Source organism: Homarus americanus, unplaced genomic scaffold, assembly GCF_018991925.1.
Source record: "Homarus americanus isolate GMGI-L3 unplaced genomic scaffold, GMGI_Hamer_2.0 scaffold12870, whole genome shotgun sequence".
NCBI classification, from domain to species: Eukaryota; Metazoa; Arthropoda; class Malacostraca; order Decapoda; family Nephropidae; genus Homarus; species Homarus americanus.
Genome location: NW_024711502.1, coordinates 186,208 through 201,504, shown reverse-complemented (window position 1 = coordinate 201,504; position 15,297 = coordinate 186,208). Strand labels below are relative to the sequence as shown.

The 15,297-nt window shown below is 36.7% G+C and overlaps 1 protein-coding gene across 17 annotated transcripts in view; it reads left to right on the top strand.

Moving 5' to 3' along the window:
• Window positions 1–6,631, top strand: part of LOC121858310 (protein FAM13A-like) — a 56,672-nt gene extending 50,041 nt beyond the window's left edge. For all 17 annotated transcript variants that reach the window (XM_042354789.1, XM_042354750.1, XM_042354722.1 and 14 more), the window contains 5 exons: window positions 61–207; window positions 1,441–1,565; window positions 1,918–2,237; window positions 2,403–2,764; window positions 2,899–6,631. In XM_042354789.1, the coding sequence (XP_042210723.1) occupies window positions 61–207; window positions 1,441–1,565; window positions 1,918–2,237; window positions 2,403–2,764; window positions 2,899–3,378 (1,434 nt within the window). In that variant the 3' untranslated portion in view covers window positions 3,379–6,631. The remainder of the gene's footprint in view (window positions 1–60; window positions 208–1,440; window positions 1,566–1,917; window positions 2,238–2,402; window positions 2,765–2,898) is intronic.
• Window positions 6,632–15,297: the final 8,666 nt, after the last annotated feature.

Below are 15,297 nucleotides of genomic sequence, written 5' to 3'. Positions count from 1 at the left end.
TACTGTAATAGTTCATGAATTGGATAGACACGTGTACTAATAGTTGTTGATGGCCAACAGGACAGTGGAAGTCAGTCCCAGTCGGCTGAGGAAGAAAAGACCCCCTCTTACCTGAGTACCCTGACATCAGATGATGAGCCAACTCGTTATGAACCAGTGCCAACAGATGTTACACCTTGTCACCTTGGCTTAGGGGCAACCCAGCAGGTAACTTTCTGTTGCTTTGTTGTCATTGACGTACAGTATCTCAAAATTAAATACAGTACGTACATGTCGATCATCCATGGTTTATAGTGTTATACAGTGTGGACAGATATTTTTTGAGATAATGTACAACAGAATGACGAATTCTTTCTGCTTTTGGCCGAAACTCTTTTAAACCCAGATGAGACAATATACTGTACAGTGTCATCTATGGGTATGGTTAGGTAGCTGCTTGTAGTCTCACGCGAGAATCTGTTCAAAATATATATTTTGTTGAGCATTTGATAATTATAAAAGGATATGACCATGATTAGACTAGACACACATTTAACCTAACTTCACCAAAATATTATAAGTGAGAATAGGTGGGTTGATTTGTGTTAAATACCATATGAAAGTATTCATGAACGCATTCATGAATAAAACTAACGTTTTATTGTTGTGTGATATATGATTTTATGATTGGTTTTCAATATATCAAACCTGCCCTGTATAAATATATTTATTTATACTTTAATATTAGTTATAATACAAACATATAATTATTAGTTATACTAAACCTACTCTACACTTATGACTTCTAGATGGGCTGCAGGCAGGCAGTGTTGCTGCCATTTAGCAATTAAAAATTTATTGAGTGTACATGCATAGTACATGTTTGGCACACAAAATAATTGTTTTCCTTCCAAATGCCAATATTAATGAATGATATAAAATTTAAATCAAATTTCAAATAGAGGTTGGAAATTTTTTTTCAAGCAATTTTTAAACTACAATTTGGCATCATACTGTCATACATCTCTCCGATACAAATGCATCACCAGTAGCCTACTCACCACAGCAATGAGAGTTGCATGTTATTTACTAAAGGTCTGGTTTACAGATTTAATAAGCTGATTGTATATCCAAAAATACCTCTCCATTCGTCCAAAATAAATTCAGCGGCCAAGTGTATGGTTACTTTTATCAATAAATTAAATAATATTCGTCAGATTATCTTACGAATGTGAACACAGTACTTTGCCCGAGAATTCGAATCGAAATGCAAATACAGGTGCACTACTGAACTTGAATTTCTAATAGTAATATATTAGAATACAATACTGTATACTCCATCCCTGCTTTGAAGTGTTAAATGGGATTGCTCAGGTAGAATACTGTACAGTATTTAATTATTCATATGTTTTCCATTTTGCTCAAGATTAATAATGAACTTTTTGTTCCCATCTTCTCCAGCGCCCATCATCGGGTTTGAGTGAATTAGTAAATGCCAATGAACCAGTACCCAGTGACCGTGGCTCATGGGGCATGCGCGACACTGCCCATTCCGACTCCTGGCATCGAACTGCCCCGCGCTACAGGTAAGATGTCTTCTTTGTTGGTTTATTTGTAATGTAGGTATTGTCACGTTCTATTTTCTGGAACATTTATATACAGTATATAATTATATATACAGCCTGTATTATCCATTCACATAATTCTAATGAATACTCGAATGTACTGGTACAGTAAAAGATGTGTGGATTATTTTTGTTCCGTGGCCTTTGTGCGTACATATGTTTTTCTGTAAAGTCTGATGTTTTCAAGATATTCTGGGTCATTTGACGGGAAACATTATAGAAACTTTCGAGTACGTATAAACAGTACCATTATTTGTCTTATCATCCATAGTTTTACATTACTGTACTGACAGTGGATTCTTTTCTTCCACAGCCGCTTTGATGATGACAGTGCGGTGCAGACCAGTTGGTATCGCAGTGATGACGACGATATAATGTTGTCGCCCAGAGCCTCCCAGGCTTTCACTGACACCGGAGCCCCACCAGGGCGAGATGACCACACTCCTCCTCCTGGGCAGAGTGCAGTGAAGATTCTTATGAAGAATATTAACTCTATTAAGAAAAAGATCAAACGCTATGAAGAAGAATTTGAAGCCGCCTTTGGATATCGCCCTTCACACAGTGAGAAGATGAAGCACAAGGAAATCAAGAAGTACATGAGTGAACTCAGCAAGGCCCGCAAAGAGCTCAAACGTATGTACTGTACTTGTAAATATTCAAATATAAGTGCTCAGAGCTTTCTTGTAATGGTGTAAACCAAGCAGATGTTCAGTACAATACCTTATTTTTGTAAAGTCTGGTTTAAATAATGATTATTACATATATGTTAGATATTTAATGACTTTGTTTACTTTGCAGAAATGAAGGATGATGTAGCTGGGATGATGTCTGTACCAACTGTATTTCCATTGTCACTTCTCCGGTGTCAAGAGTCTACCAACCCTGGTGCAAGACCTACTGCCTCCTCATCGGGTACTGTCGATACCTTGAGACATGTAGAAGATAGATTACGAGAGAAGCGGTCTGCTTTAGGACGGCCAGCTGATTTAAAGAACATGAACTGTACAGAAATGCAGGAGGAGAAAACAGCTCTGCAGAAGGCTCTTCTTTACTATGAATCGGTTCATGGCCGACCCACAACTCGTGAGGACAGAGACCTGGCACGACCACTGTATGACCGTTACCGTCAAGTTAAGAGGATTGTTATGAGATCTTCATCTGTAAGTATCATTGTTTATTTTTTTTAATTGCTGTACTTTTAAAATATTGTCATATTGAGTCTTCAGGTATTAAAACTAATTAATGATGCACATGTGATCAGGAAGGAATGTTTAGAATTGCTTTTATATTCCAGAGAGCGAAGGAAAATCTGGCAGAACTTCCACCTATCATTGAACATGTGGCCATGGATTTCACACTAGCATCACCTCAACATCGCAGTTCCTTACATGGAGATGAAGTTGAGAAACTGTTACCTGCAGCACCCACAACCCCTCCAGGGTTTGATTCTCTACCTGTGTTTGATCCTCCACAATCACCAATGACTCAAACGGATGACCCCAAGGATGGACAGCGGTCAGTTGCCCTTGGTGATCTCCATGCTCTACCCCTAGGTGAGCTGAGAGAGAGAAAGAAGGAAGCACGTGAAGAAAAGAAGAAATTAAGACGGTCACTTCGGGAATATGAAGAGAAATTTGAGAGAGAAATGGGTCGTAAAGTACAGAAAGAAGACAGAGGACCCATGGAACAGACGTACCTAGATTACAAACATGCAAAGGCAAAGCTAAGGCTCCTGGAAGCTCTCCTCTCAAAGCATGAACCCCACAAGGTTTGATTGACTTTCTGCTACCCTTTAAGACAGCTGTTTTAAGAGCTTATTTTTTGGAAAAGCAAATCTTTGTATTATGCTTACCAAATACACTGTAAGCTTTCAATGCTGTAACTGGGTTGGTTTGTTCTGGCTTTGTTTAGGTGAGATTTATAAACTGCATTCAGAGTTTATTCTACTGTATACAGATTCTGTATTTTGAAGTGCAGCTGAAAGTGTGATTGCAAAGTATGTGTTAGAAAGGGGAGGCATCCCAGTCCATGTTTTGTGCATTGTTGTTCTGACATGCGCGGGTAATGCATGAACTGTGATAAGTTGTCGGAAGTTGCCAATATGGTTGTTAGCTAAAGAATCCGTAGTTTTGAATATAATACTAACTGTAGGATAAATAAGGCCTCACAATTACCTAAAAAATTCTTTTGTTGTAGTTACTTTTATATTCAGAGCACTTTGGGTTTGGGAACTTCATGATCAGAAGATGCTGTTGCATCCTACAACTGTTTTTTTTATATTATTATTTTATACTTGGACGCTCTGGACTCGTTAATGCATTGAAGCTTCCAAATATACTTTATCCATATAATTGCTGAACTGTGCTAAGTGTAAGGTACCTGAATTTAGCATTAAGGTACAGTAGCTGTGTGGACCCTGGGGCATGACATCTATCAACTTTTCTAGTAAATCTAAGTTGTTTCATAACCATACCTTTGCCCTTTGTTTTGAGACATCTGTACAAGTCTAATTGTTGTTTGCTTAAGAATTGCCTTTAACAAACTAGATGTATTTTGCCTTCCACAAAAAACTACAGGGCATGTAGGATAGTGATAAACTCTCCTCTTGGTCCTATTATGCACACAAAGATGTGTTCACTCGTTATACTTATTTTTTTGTGGGTTTTGTATTGCTAACGTAATATGCAGACTTGCATAACTTCTACAATATCCCCAGGAAGGTTTGTTGGGCTGCCTGACCAATATTTGTGTATATCTTCACCCAAGATTCCTGTGGTATGCATTTAAAGATATAAGTGTGCATGTTATGGGCAAACCTACATGTTGCCTAGTCACTTGTAGGTAATGTGTAGCCTATTTTGTATGTGTCATCATTCCTGTGACTGAACCCACAGTGTTGCCTCATTTCCAACACACGAGGCAGTTTGTGTGCTGCATATTCAGTGTATTTAGGTGTACCGCACACAAGTATATTGCCATCTATTAGCAAAGATGCATTTGAATATTGTTGTCAGAACTCTGCATATCTTTTTCAAGTACATTGTTTGAGGAACCAATTTCTTGTGAATGCAGTTGCATATGAGCAATTAGTAATTCCTTTTATAAGCAGCTGGTCATCACTAATACATTAGCTAGCAGCTGCCATGGCAAACTGTCAATGGTTAGAGCCATAAGCTTATTGTGCGCTGATACTGTATGCTTTGCAAGGTAATCAGATCAGAGGAATTCCATGCAGTTTAATATTTACTGCTTTCATGATAACCATGCAAGTGCATTCATGATTAAATTCAAAGAGTGAACTTTTGTAACAGACTGTAGTGTATAGTGTTTGCATTCACAAGTAGAACAATATAAAAATTACCACTGGTGACACATTATCTGAGTGTTCTTGCCTCCGTAGTTCATTACAGCTTCAGACTGCCTGTTGTTACTTTGATATGAATAGTTAGATGAATAGTATTAATATCATATATATATGGTTATGTATATTAATGACCTTAGATTATAATATGGTCTTGTACCTGTTAGAATATTTACGGCAAACAGTTACTAGAAACTGATATTACTTCCCATACATAAAAGGATTTATTGATTGTAGTGTTTGCTCAAAGCAAAGAGAAAAAAATGGTTTTATCCCATCATGAGCCTCATTTTCCAATGGTTGAACCATATTGTTTACTTACAAAAGATCCTGTAGCTGGAATATTTTGCTACAGTCCCATTTTTTGATTGATTGATTGATGTATGGCAATTCACCAGCAAGGTTTTATACTATACTTTGAGTAAAGCATAAGGTTTTGGATATTCTTGAAGATTGTTTCATGTTTAATGTCTTAAAATATATACTTCTGTTCCTGCTTACAAGTGGCAAAAAATATACTGCAAGGTTGATAGGTATGGAAGTTTTTGAATGAATGCACCTGTTCCACCCCATTGAGTTGGGAATGGAGAAAGGTTCATGAAATATTTACTGGTAATTACAATTGTTGTAATGTAAATGTTCAGAAATTTATTTAATGTATACATGTACAGTAGTTGGAAAAGAAATGGACTACTACATGTTGAGAAATATTCATGCTCATATATTTGAAAGGAAATTTTTTTTTTTATCTCCACAAATTTCTAGCACTGTGGAGTTTTATGACACCTTTTCCACACAATCGAGTATGGAATAAGGTTGATCATTATAAACAGTGCAAATCTTACAATGCCACTTTTTTTTTTCAACCTTAATTTTTTTATGGCCTCAAAGCAGAAACCGAAGTATTTTATTAAGCTTTATAAATGACACAAATAATTTCTCCACCTCAGTTATAACCTTTGTATGTAATTCAGAAATGGTGATGCTGCCACTACAGCAAAGCCTCAATAATCCAGTGTTACTTTAGGTGATTCTGAATTCTCCCAATTTGGAAGAATTTTGAATGATAGTGAAAGGTCACATGGAATGTTCTTCTGATGGTCAATGACTTGAACATTTAATCCATATACAAGTAATGCATGTTACCCTATAGCAGTATTTATTGGTTTTATCGAGGTTTTACTGTATTATGAAGTTCCTATCTGGACTTAAGCATTTATCTGTATCAAGAAGGCAAGACCCAGAGTGCATGATTGTCAAATTTGATAGAAAAATTGAGAAAAAGTTATGTTCTTTGACTAACATCATGTGTACTGTTTTGATCTTGTCATTCATGTATTAAGATTTTTCAAGAACTAGAAATTGTAAGGTTAAGGTAACCTGAAATTTTCTACCAGGGTTCTATAATCAGTTTACCTCGGTTTCATTAAGAGCACAAAAACATGCCTTTCCATTTTACTATAATGATACAGTATATGGGTCATGCAAACTATTGTAAGTGGAGATTAAGATGACTTGGCGCAGCTCAAGATATTAATATGCCTGCAGAGTGTCTTGTGAATGTGATGCTGGATACAGTGTAGATGATTATTACAGAGGTCCAAGTGAAGAAAAGTAAACACTCGTTTTATATGGATTAACCACACAATAAAGTAAAATGAGCATCTTTCATGTGTTGTTACCCCCAGTATTTTCTCCAGGTTTAATTTGAACGTTTTATTAATAAGTAAAACCCCCATAACTCGGCGTGTATGGGGCCGGGGTCTTGCCGAGTAATCAAATTTTCTGACTTGTCAGAAATGAGACTATGCAGTACAGTATACTGTATATAATGAAATAAAAAGTTATATTAGCTGCTGCAGTTATCTCATTTTACAAATACTGTTACTAATTAAATAAGCACATTTAAGGTAATTTTTTAAACTAGCACTTTTGTACGTTGAAAAATACAATTTGGCGAGTATTGGGGCTAGAAAAATTAAAATGGATAGAGTAAAAATTCACTGGGAGCCCATCATCACCAAACTTTATACGACATTAATTTATTTTGCAACATTTATTTGTGAACTTGGTCATTAGAAAAAAAAAATCGAATTGCAGGAAAACCTCTATTTGCAATGGGGTTAGGTTCCTGGAAACCGAATCACAAATCAAAATATTGCAAATCAGGTTCATTATAACATGGAGCTCATTGAGATAGAAAGGTTAGGCCAGTCAGACACTCGTATGTATCACTGAAAAATAAATCTAGAATACTACTAGCACTACAACACAATTATACAACACTCACCACATCAAAATAACAAGTCTGGTCATCATCACATGTCCGCTTGGAGGTGGAGTGGAGATGACAATCTGCCGAGTGCTGAAGAGGGTAGAGAGACAACAGGGACTGGAGGTGTAACCTTCATCCTGGCCTTAAAGATGGTGTAAACACTTGGATAAGACTGAGGAGGGCCATGCATGGCTGGGGACTTCAAAAGTAGAGGGTTGTAGCTGTGATGGGCTTGAAAAAGGAGCCGATTGTTGTCTGGCATGCCTCCTCCTCCTGCAGGTACAGCTCTCAGAACTGTTATAATTGATGTCATTCTCAGTCAGTAGATCCATGGCAGTGTTCATATGTCCATGGCAGTGCTCGACACCTTCAGAGACAATGTCATGGGTGCAGGGTTTTCCTCCACACCCGCTGACTCATTTACTGCTTGCTGTTGTTATTGGAGCAGCAAGTCCTCGGTGCTGAGCTCCTCAAAGAAGTTCTCCAAGACCTCTGCCACATTTTCCTCAAAGCTGACCTCCTTGGAGATGCTGGTGATGTCGTGGTGTACAGCTACAACATCTGTGAAGCTGTTCATGCAGCTCTGTGACCTCCTTCCATGGCTTGTTGATATTTTATATGGAGTGTTTGATGTTGTAGCTGTGCCAGAATTCATTGATGGTTGGCTTTCCCTCTCCATCTGTCACCTCCAACAGCTGCATCATCAACTGCCTCAAGTAGTAGGCCTTGAAGTACAGTGTCACCATCTTACTGCCATTTACATGCCGGCGTGTGTAAGGATACATTATTCACTTATTATTTTCAATCGTATTAAATCATATCATCATGAGTTAAGCAGACACAAGTGTTATTTATAGCCATATAATGGACTATACATCTGGAACATTAAATTCTCTATTAAAATTATTAAAGAGGAGGAGGATTTGGGGAAGATCAGCTGGTTCATACAATATCTATAAACTACTAAAGTTAATGATATAAAATACAGTAAACACAATGAAAATTTTCTTTCAAGTTGACTTGATACAGGTACCTTACTTGTAGATGTACCCCTAAATAGTCAATTATTGATATAAACAACTGCAATACTTAATCATGTACAGCATTTCAAAATATTCTACAAACATAATGCACCTTCTGACAGAGAGATTAACTTTTGTAAAAGGTTGTTAACATATTGAAAAGCTCAGATTTTAAATACAGTAGTGTTTTGGTGTCATGATAGAATATACTTTAAATAAGATGTCAAAACTACATAAAAACAACTCACAATATATGAAATTTGGAAGACTTCTGTTGTTTCCATCTTAACACCACAGAATAAGATCAGAACACAGTGCAGTACAGTACTGTATTTGAAAGAAAAAACTGAAGGTATCAAAGCACTATATTTCTTTATTAAGCCTTAAAGTAATGAAACAGGAAAGTCAATAGGCAACAAATTACTGTAAATGGTACTTGAGAGCAAGGCACAAATTTTCCCTATTAAAACCTTAATAAAAATTGAGATCAAAGAAATATTAAGATAAAATTAATGGCAGTTTTTACAGATCTTTAAAATCTTCGTCTATGTAGAAAGGTGAAACTTAACTAAACTACGTGCGAGGTAAAAAATTTGCCAGATTTGCAGTACTGTACAGTCAAAGGCGGTCTCCGAGTTACAAACGGGTTATGTTCCTGGACCCTGTTCATGAGTCGGAACAATGTTAATTCCATAGGTTATCCCTTAATAACAAATGATGAAAATACTGTAAAGAAAGTGATGTTAAACATTATAAAGTAATGCAAAAAATGGGATTTTAGTTACAGAATTTTGTGATGAATATACAGTACAGTATTGGGTGTTCGTAATTTGGGGACTGCCTGTACAAGAAACACATTTCTGTCTACAGGAAACTGATAGTGCACTACATGAGTCACAGGACACTGGTTATATTGATATACTATACACAATAAAAATAAGCAAAAAGTTTTATAAACAACTGGTCCCTTACAATGGTTTGAATTTTTTTAATTTTTAAAATTACTGTACAGGGGTGCAATTCCCAATTTCCTTAATGATTGGTGACACATGAGATTTATCAAAATCTTGGTCCTACATTCAATGGTATTTTGCAACAAGTTCCTAATTTATGGTAATATTTGATGGATGGAATGTTATCCTTACCTTTAAGAAGCCCCTATTCCTCCATGGCAACATCCAAATGATCCCACTTATACAAGATCCATTTGGGCAGGTCCCAGGCCTCACACTTCTGACTAACCTATTCCACAGTCCATGGTTGAGCTGGAATGTGCTATGAATGATGGCAACAATACTGTACTTATTAAATGGAGTAAATACAGCTACGACTGAGAAAAGTTGTTAGGCAGCTACAAGAATAAACAGCCAATCATAGCAGTAATATAAGCCTTATACAGTACATAAAAGCTACACTTACTGCAATTTATGGTCCTGTAACTCTCAATCATGCATGACTGAATACTAACACAAGTAGTACTGCTACTAGTATATGTGAGGTTTACACCACCTCAATTTCATAACAAATAATATTTTCTATAACAAGATATTAATTGAAAAAGTTATAAAATCCATTTGGTGATGAGTTTTTTGTTTAAGAATGAATGACATATTATTATTATATACACTAAAGTCCACCAAAAAAGCAGAAGTGTCATTCTCCTTACTAGGAACAGTCCATTATACACACACAAGTAAACACATTTCTTAAGAGTCTAGGCCCTCAAAACTAGGGACACCATCGAGTGTATTGATATCAGTTCTAACACTCTCTGTTGCTATTAACAAATAAATTATATAAACACTATGGGTCTTTAAAATCGAGTATTATCTCATACCTTTAGCAACCAAAAGTTGTTACTGGCACCCATAACTCTTACCAACCAAAATTTTTTTGTGATTTCAAGTACTTTTACTCACCTAAACTTGTCACTGGCCCTGGGAGAAATGAAAGATCTTGGCCCCCAGCCAATCACGGAAAGTTCCTCTTGATAATTACTACCAAGAACCACTAGATATAATATAACATTCTGTGCACCCTGATTACTACAAGTATAGTACTTTGCACTAACTTCTTTACCATACTAAAATTCACCTCTAAGAAGTTTCTCAACAGTAAAAATTGTCTAGCACACTAAAATTCAGCACTTTTATCACAAAATTAAAAATAAACTTTGTATCGCACATGTATCCACAAATCAGTTTGCAAATAAGTGTCAAGTCAGAAAAGATACTGTACTCACCACACATTTGTGAATTAGTAACAAGGAAATTTCCAACAAAAAGAATAACTGATGTAATACTGTACTGTACTTATGTACAGGTAGTTATGTGTAAGGATAAGATGCAGAGAACAAAAATTTAATATGCATAAAACAGATATGGTAGTTCTATACAGGGCGTCCCCAAGTTACAAATGAGTTGCATTCCAAAATACTGTAATCATTCATAAGTCATTTGTTTGGAACTCAGAAGTCAATTTCTCAAGACACAATGTTATAAAATTTAATGGTATTCAAGTCCCTAACTAAGGCTACAAAAGCCAATTTAGCCCTTGAATAACTCTCTCAGGGTTTGCATAAGCACTTTGCTTATGAAATTTATACAACCATTCAGAGATTTCATGATTTTCACATATAAAGCAGTACTGTACTGTACAAAATTTTGGTTTTCATTTACGTATGTTTTGAGTATGATTTTGGTTCATAACCATCCTACAACAGGCAGTGGGGGGACAAGATACACTATGCTAGACCAGGCTGTGTGAGTAACTTGCTGTGGGGTGAGTGGCTGGGACCCTGAGAGAGTCAAGTTCAAATCTTATACATTTGTCATGAATAATAGATAACAATACTGTTGCAATACAGTAAGTCCTCGTTTAACGTTGCCCCGATAACGTCGCTATTCTTTAGATACCCATGATTCGGATAACATCCCACCGATTCAATATAAAGTCGTCACGGACTACTTTGTACGGTACATCACCCTCTCTCATCTTGGCGAACTACGCTCTCACCTGCGTAATGTCACAGCGTCGCCAATTTTTTTTAAGCTACTACAGCGTTCGTGCGTGTTTAAGTGTTTTTCCTCTTAATACTGTACTCTAACCATTCGAAATGGCTTCCAAGCGCCCATCAAAAGCTACTGAAGCTAGTGTTGTCAGGAAGCAATATAAGACCATTAGCCTTGCTATGAAAAATTAGGTTTTAAACCGGGAGGAGGAGCCACCCGCCGGGTCTCAGTGACTCGCCACCCTCCTCCTCCACTACCCACAACACACTCGCTCTACCACCATTGTCCATCAGTGAGTACAATACAAACTGATTTAGTTTATTTATATATATACTGTACTATTTTCCATAAAAAGTTATTGAATTTCTGTATATGTAATGTATTTTATGGGGCAAAGGGAGACTGGGGAACGTAATTCCTGTATTTTATCTATTTCTTATGGGAAAAATTGATTCCGTTAACATCACGGTTTTCAGGAACGGAACCACGACTTTAAGCAAGGAATTACTGTACAATATGACAAAATAAGAAAAGAAAACAAAATTCTTGCAATTTCTTGTAATATTATTCAGCCAAACACATGGCCAATCTGTGTCAGAGTTTGACCTCTCCTTTAATGCTTTATAATGTTCATATTCATCTCCAATGTTATTGCTTTTCTTTGATCGACATATCACAAGCACCACTCTTATGCTTGTCATCCATGAGTTGGGTCTGTTTTAACTTACTTAATATCAACAAGCTAACTCTGGTCTCGCCAAGAAGGTAACAAAAGAGTAACTGCCATTGAACTTCTGCAGTAGAGGATGTTGTCCAGGCTCTGCCATGCATGCTAGTTCTCAAGAGTGACAGATAATGCTGCACATACATACATACATACATACATACATACATATATATATATATATATATATATATATATATATATATATATATATATATATATATATATATATATATATATATATATATATATATATATATATATATATATATATATATTACACATAATGGTATATGTGCTGATAACCACATAGAAAACAAGAAGTTCCCAAGCGCTTTCGTGTAATTCACATCTTCAGGGGTGGGTACAGACTAAGGAGTAATTATTGACAAGGAGAGTGAGATCAAGTCCTTAAGGGCAGCAGGTGTCCACCATATTCAGGTCATTAGGTAGTGACCCAACCCTTTCACCTGGTTACAAATCTTGTTAATCACAAAATTGTCCAATTTATACATGCCATTACTCAAATTCATGTTGACAGATTCGGTATGTTTAACGAGACTAGATTCTATTATGTTCCAAGTTTTCTTGTTTCCTATGTGGTTCTCAGCAAAAAACATGGACTGTACGCACCTACAGTGATTTATTTTCATAATGGTATACGTAACATAATATTGTACCGTACAAATATTACCTATACAACACATATTTGAACACATGAAGTATAACAGGACACAAACTGTACAATAATTTCTATAACTCGTAAGTTGACATCCTGTATCAAAATATTAATATCTCGTGGAGCTTTGTTCACATGTCCGGATGCTTGTAAGTCGGGGAGTCCCTGTACATAAATTTTAGTGGAATATATAAGTTTCTGCCATAAACATAGCTGCAATGATCAGTAAACTGATGCAAGCCACACTACATATCATCTGAAGTACTGTATTGTACTCAGTGTGAGCAGGAGAACATCACATCTAAGTCATTTAAATTTCAACCAGTAAAGTATGTCATCGAGTGATTATGTACAGTTGGGGTCAGGAATTCATGATACAGTTGATGATGAGTCGCTATGCCGAACCTCCCCACCAACACACACATTACTTAAATGATCTAACAACCATTGTGAGGGACATTACCATTTGGGTTAATGTAAGAGGTTTATTCATTGTTCCTGCAACCAATCATCCAGGTTATACAAAAAAAAAAAACTCAATAGGCATTACTTGCAATTACAATATTGTAGGGTAAATATGAGTTACAAACTTTTAACAGTGGTGGTTCAAGGTAATAAACAATTGCCCTTCACGCCCCATCATGACCCTCCCCTCCCCCCCAAGACAATCAACATGTGCATGTGTATGGTGTGGTAGGTTGACACAACGGGCTGTGTGAAATATTACTTCCACCACATTTCTCTATATGTGTGTGCAAATCCACATTGACAAATTTGATTTTGATGTAACAAAAACTACACAAGCAGACCAGAGGCCCCTACTATAATGTCAATTTTAGTTAGTGAATGAATTACTAGAATAGATTTGACTGTAAGAAACTAAATATATTACACAGGCAAGAGGAAGTCAAGAAAACATGTAAGGAGTCCAGCAATGATGTTAAAATTGACAATATGGAATAGTCAGGTAGAAACAAAATAAAAATACTGTAAGTTGCCCTGGCTGGGATTTGAAAGGTTAGAACAATATAAGTGGCAGTCAGAGCAGTTAATTCGTCATCAACATACATTTTGCCGAGATCAGGTATCTACTCAGCCGTGATGTTACCGGATAACCAATTACATAACTTCTGAGTAAGCACTACAATGACATAATGCTATATAAAATCATTACACATTTCCTTTTCCTCAAATGTAAAGACACTCCATTTCTCTCGTTTGAAACTAGTCTGTGCTATTTCTGCATTTTGTGCAAACATTTCAGATCAGACTAAAAATAATAACATGGGGTAAGAGCTGACTTGAATGACGGTGTCCATTGTTGTAATATTCCTCCCATATTAAACAGTCATACACTATTCACTTTTAAAGCTTGGCATAAGTATTATATGTTCAATGAAGACCCTTTTTACAGGGAAGTGACATAATATCCATTGCCAGTACAGTATTCCACTAACAGAATATATTATTGCAATATTTATGGTAAATTACTAACATGAAGTCTATTATGAGGATCATTTCGTATAAGATTGATGGGTCGGTTTTTGCAGGTGTATACAACACAAATACAGTATAGTCTCGGTTTACGCGGATTTTTTATACGCGATTGGTCATTTACGCGGCACCTGTCCAGACGTACCAATTATTAGTTACGCGGTACATTCCTGAATTTACGCGTGAAGCGGCGCGGACAAGCTGCGCGCTAGGTCGCTCTTACGTCACCGCTGACGACAGATGACATTTCGGACTGTGATTGGGCCACGCATCCTTACCACCCACGCATCTCCTCCGCCGCGAACTGTGATTGGTCTATGTAACCTTGCTTGCCCAATCAACAAAACATTACCGAGTTCTTCACCCGCCACAGCCAGCCCAAGTCAATGATAGTGAGGATATGGACTCTGAGGGGTTTGACAAGGAGGCTCTGCTAGCCTCTGTGGTGGATAGTGATACAGGTGAGGGCCAATAATATGCCCTCTGCCTCGGAACCCCCCATCCCCATGTGCCCAGCCATCTCTTCTATTAATGTAAGTGTTAAAAAACCTAATATTATTGATATTTCTCTTAAATATTAATTGTGTGTGCATACCATCATAAAATTAAGATGTTATTTTTACTACAACGTACATATTGTGTCGGAAAAAGGGTAGTCTGGCAATCGGCCCAGTCTCTATTTCAGTTAATCCCATATGTTCTGTTATTTCGTTTACGCGGACCTCCATGGGTTTAATTGACCGCGTAAAACGAGACTATACTGTACTGTTTAAGGCCATGTTGTTATTATCATGTCAATATGATGCTTCACTCACCATAGCTTGAAGTTATGTGACTACTGGCTAATGTTGTTACACATCCAACTTCCCCATTATATTCTGAGAGAGAGAGAGAGAAAATTATATGGTTTACTTCATTTAGAAAACATGATATTTGCATCACTCTTCATCATTCATCAGTAACATCGTCGGCTCATGTTAATAAATAACCTTCGCCCTATCTTGTGTGCCGAGTCTTAACCCGAATCACTATGCTTCATTAAAAGTTCCACACTGTGTTGGTGGGGAGGAAAAAGGTAGAACGGTTCGCTCACCCTCCGGCACGAGTGTATCATGAATTCCTGAACC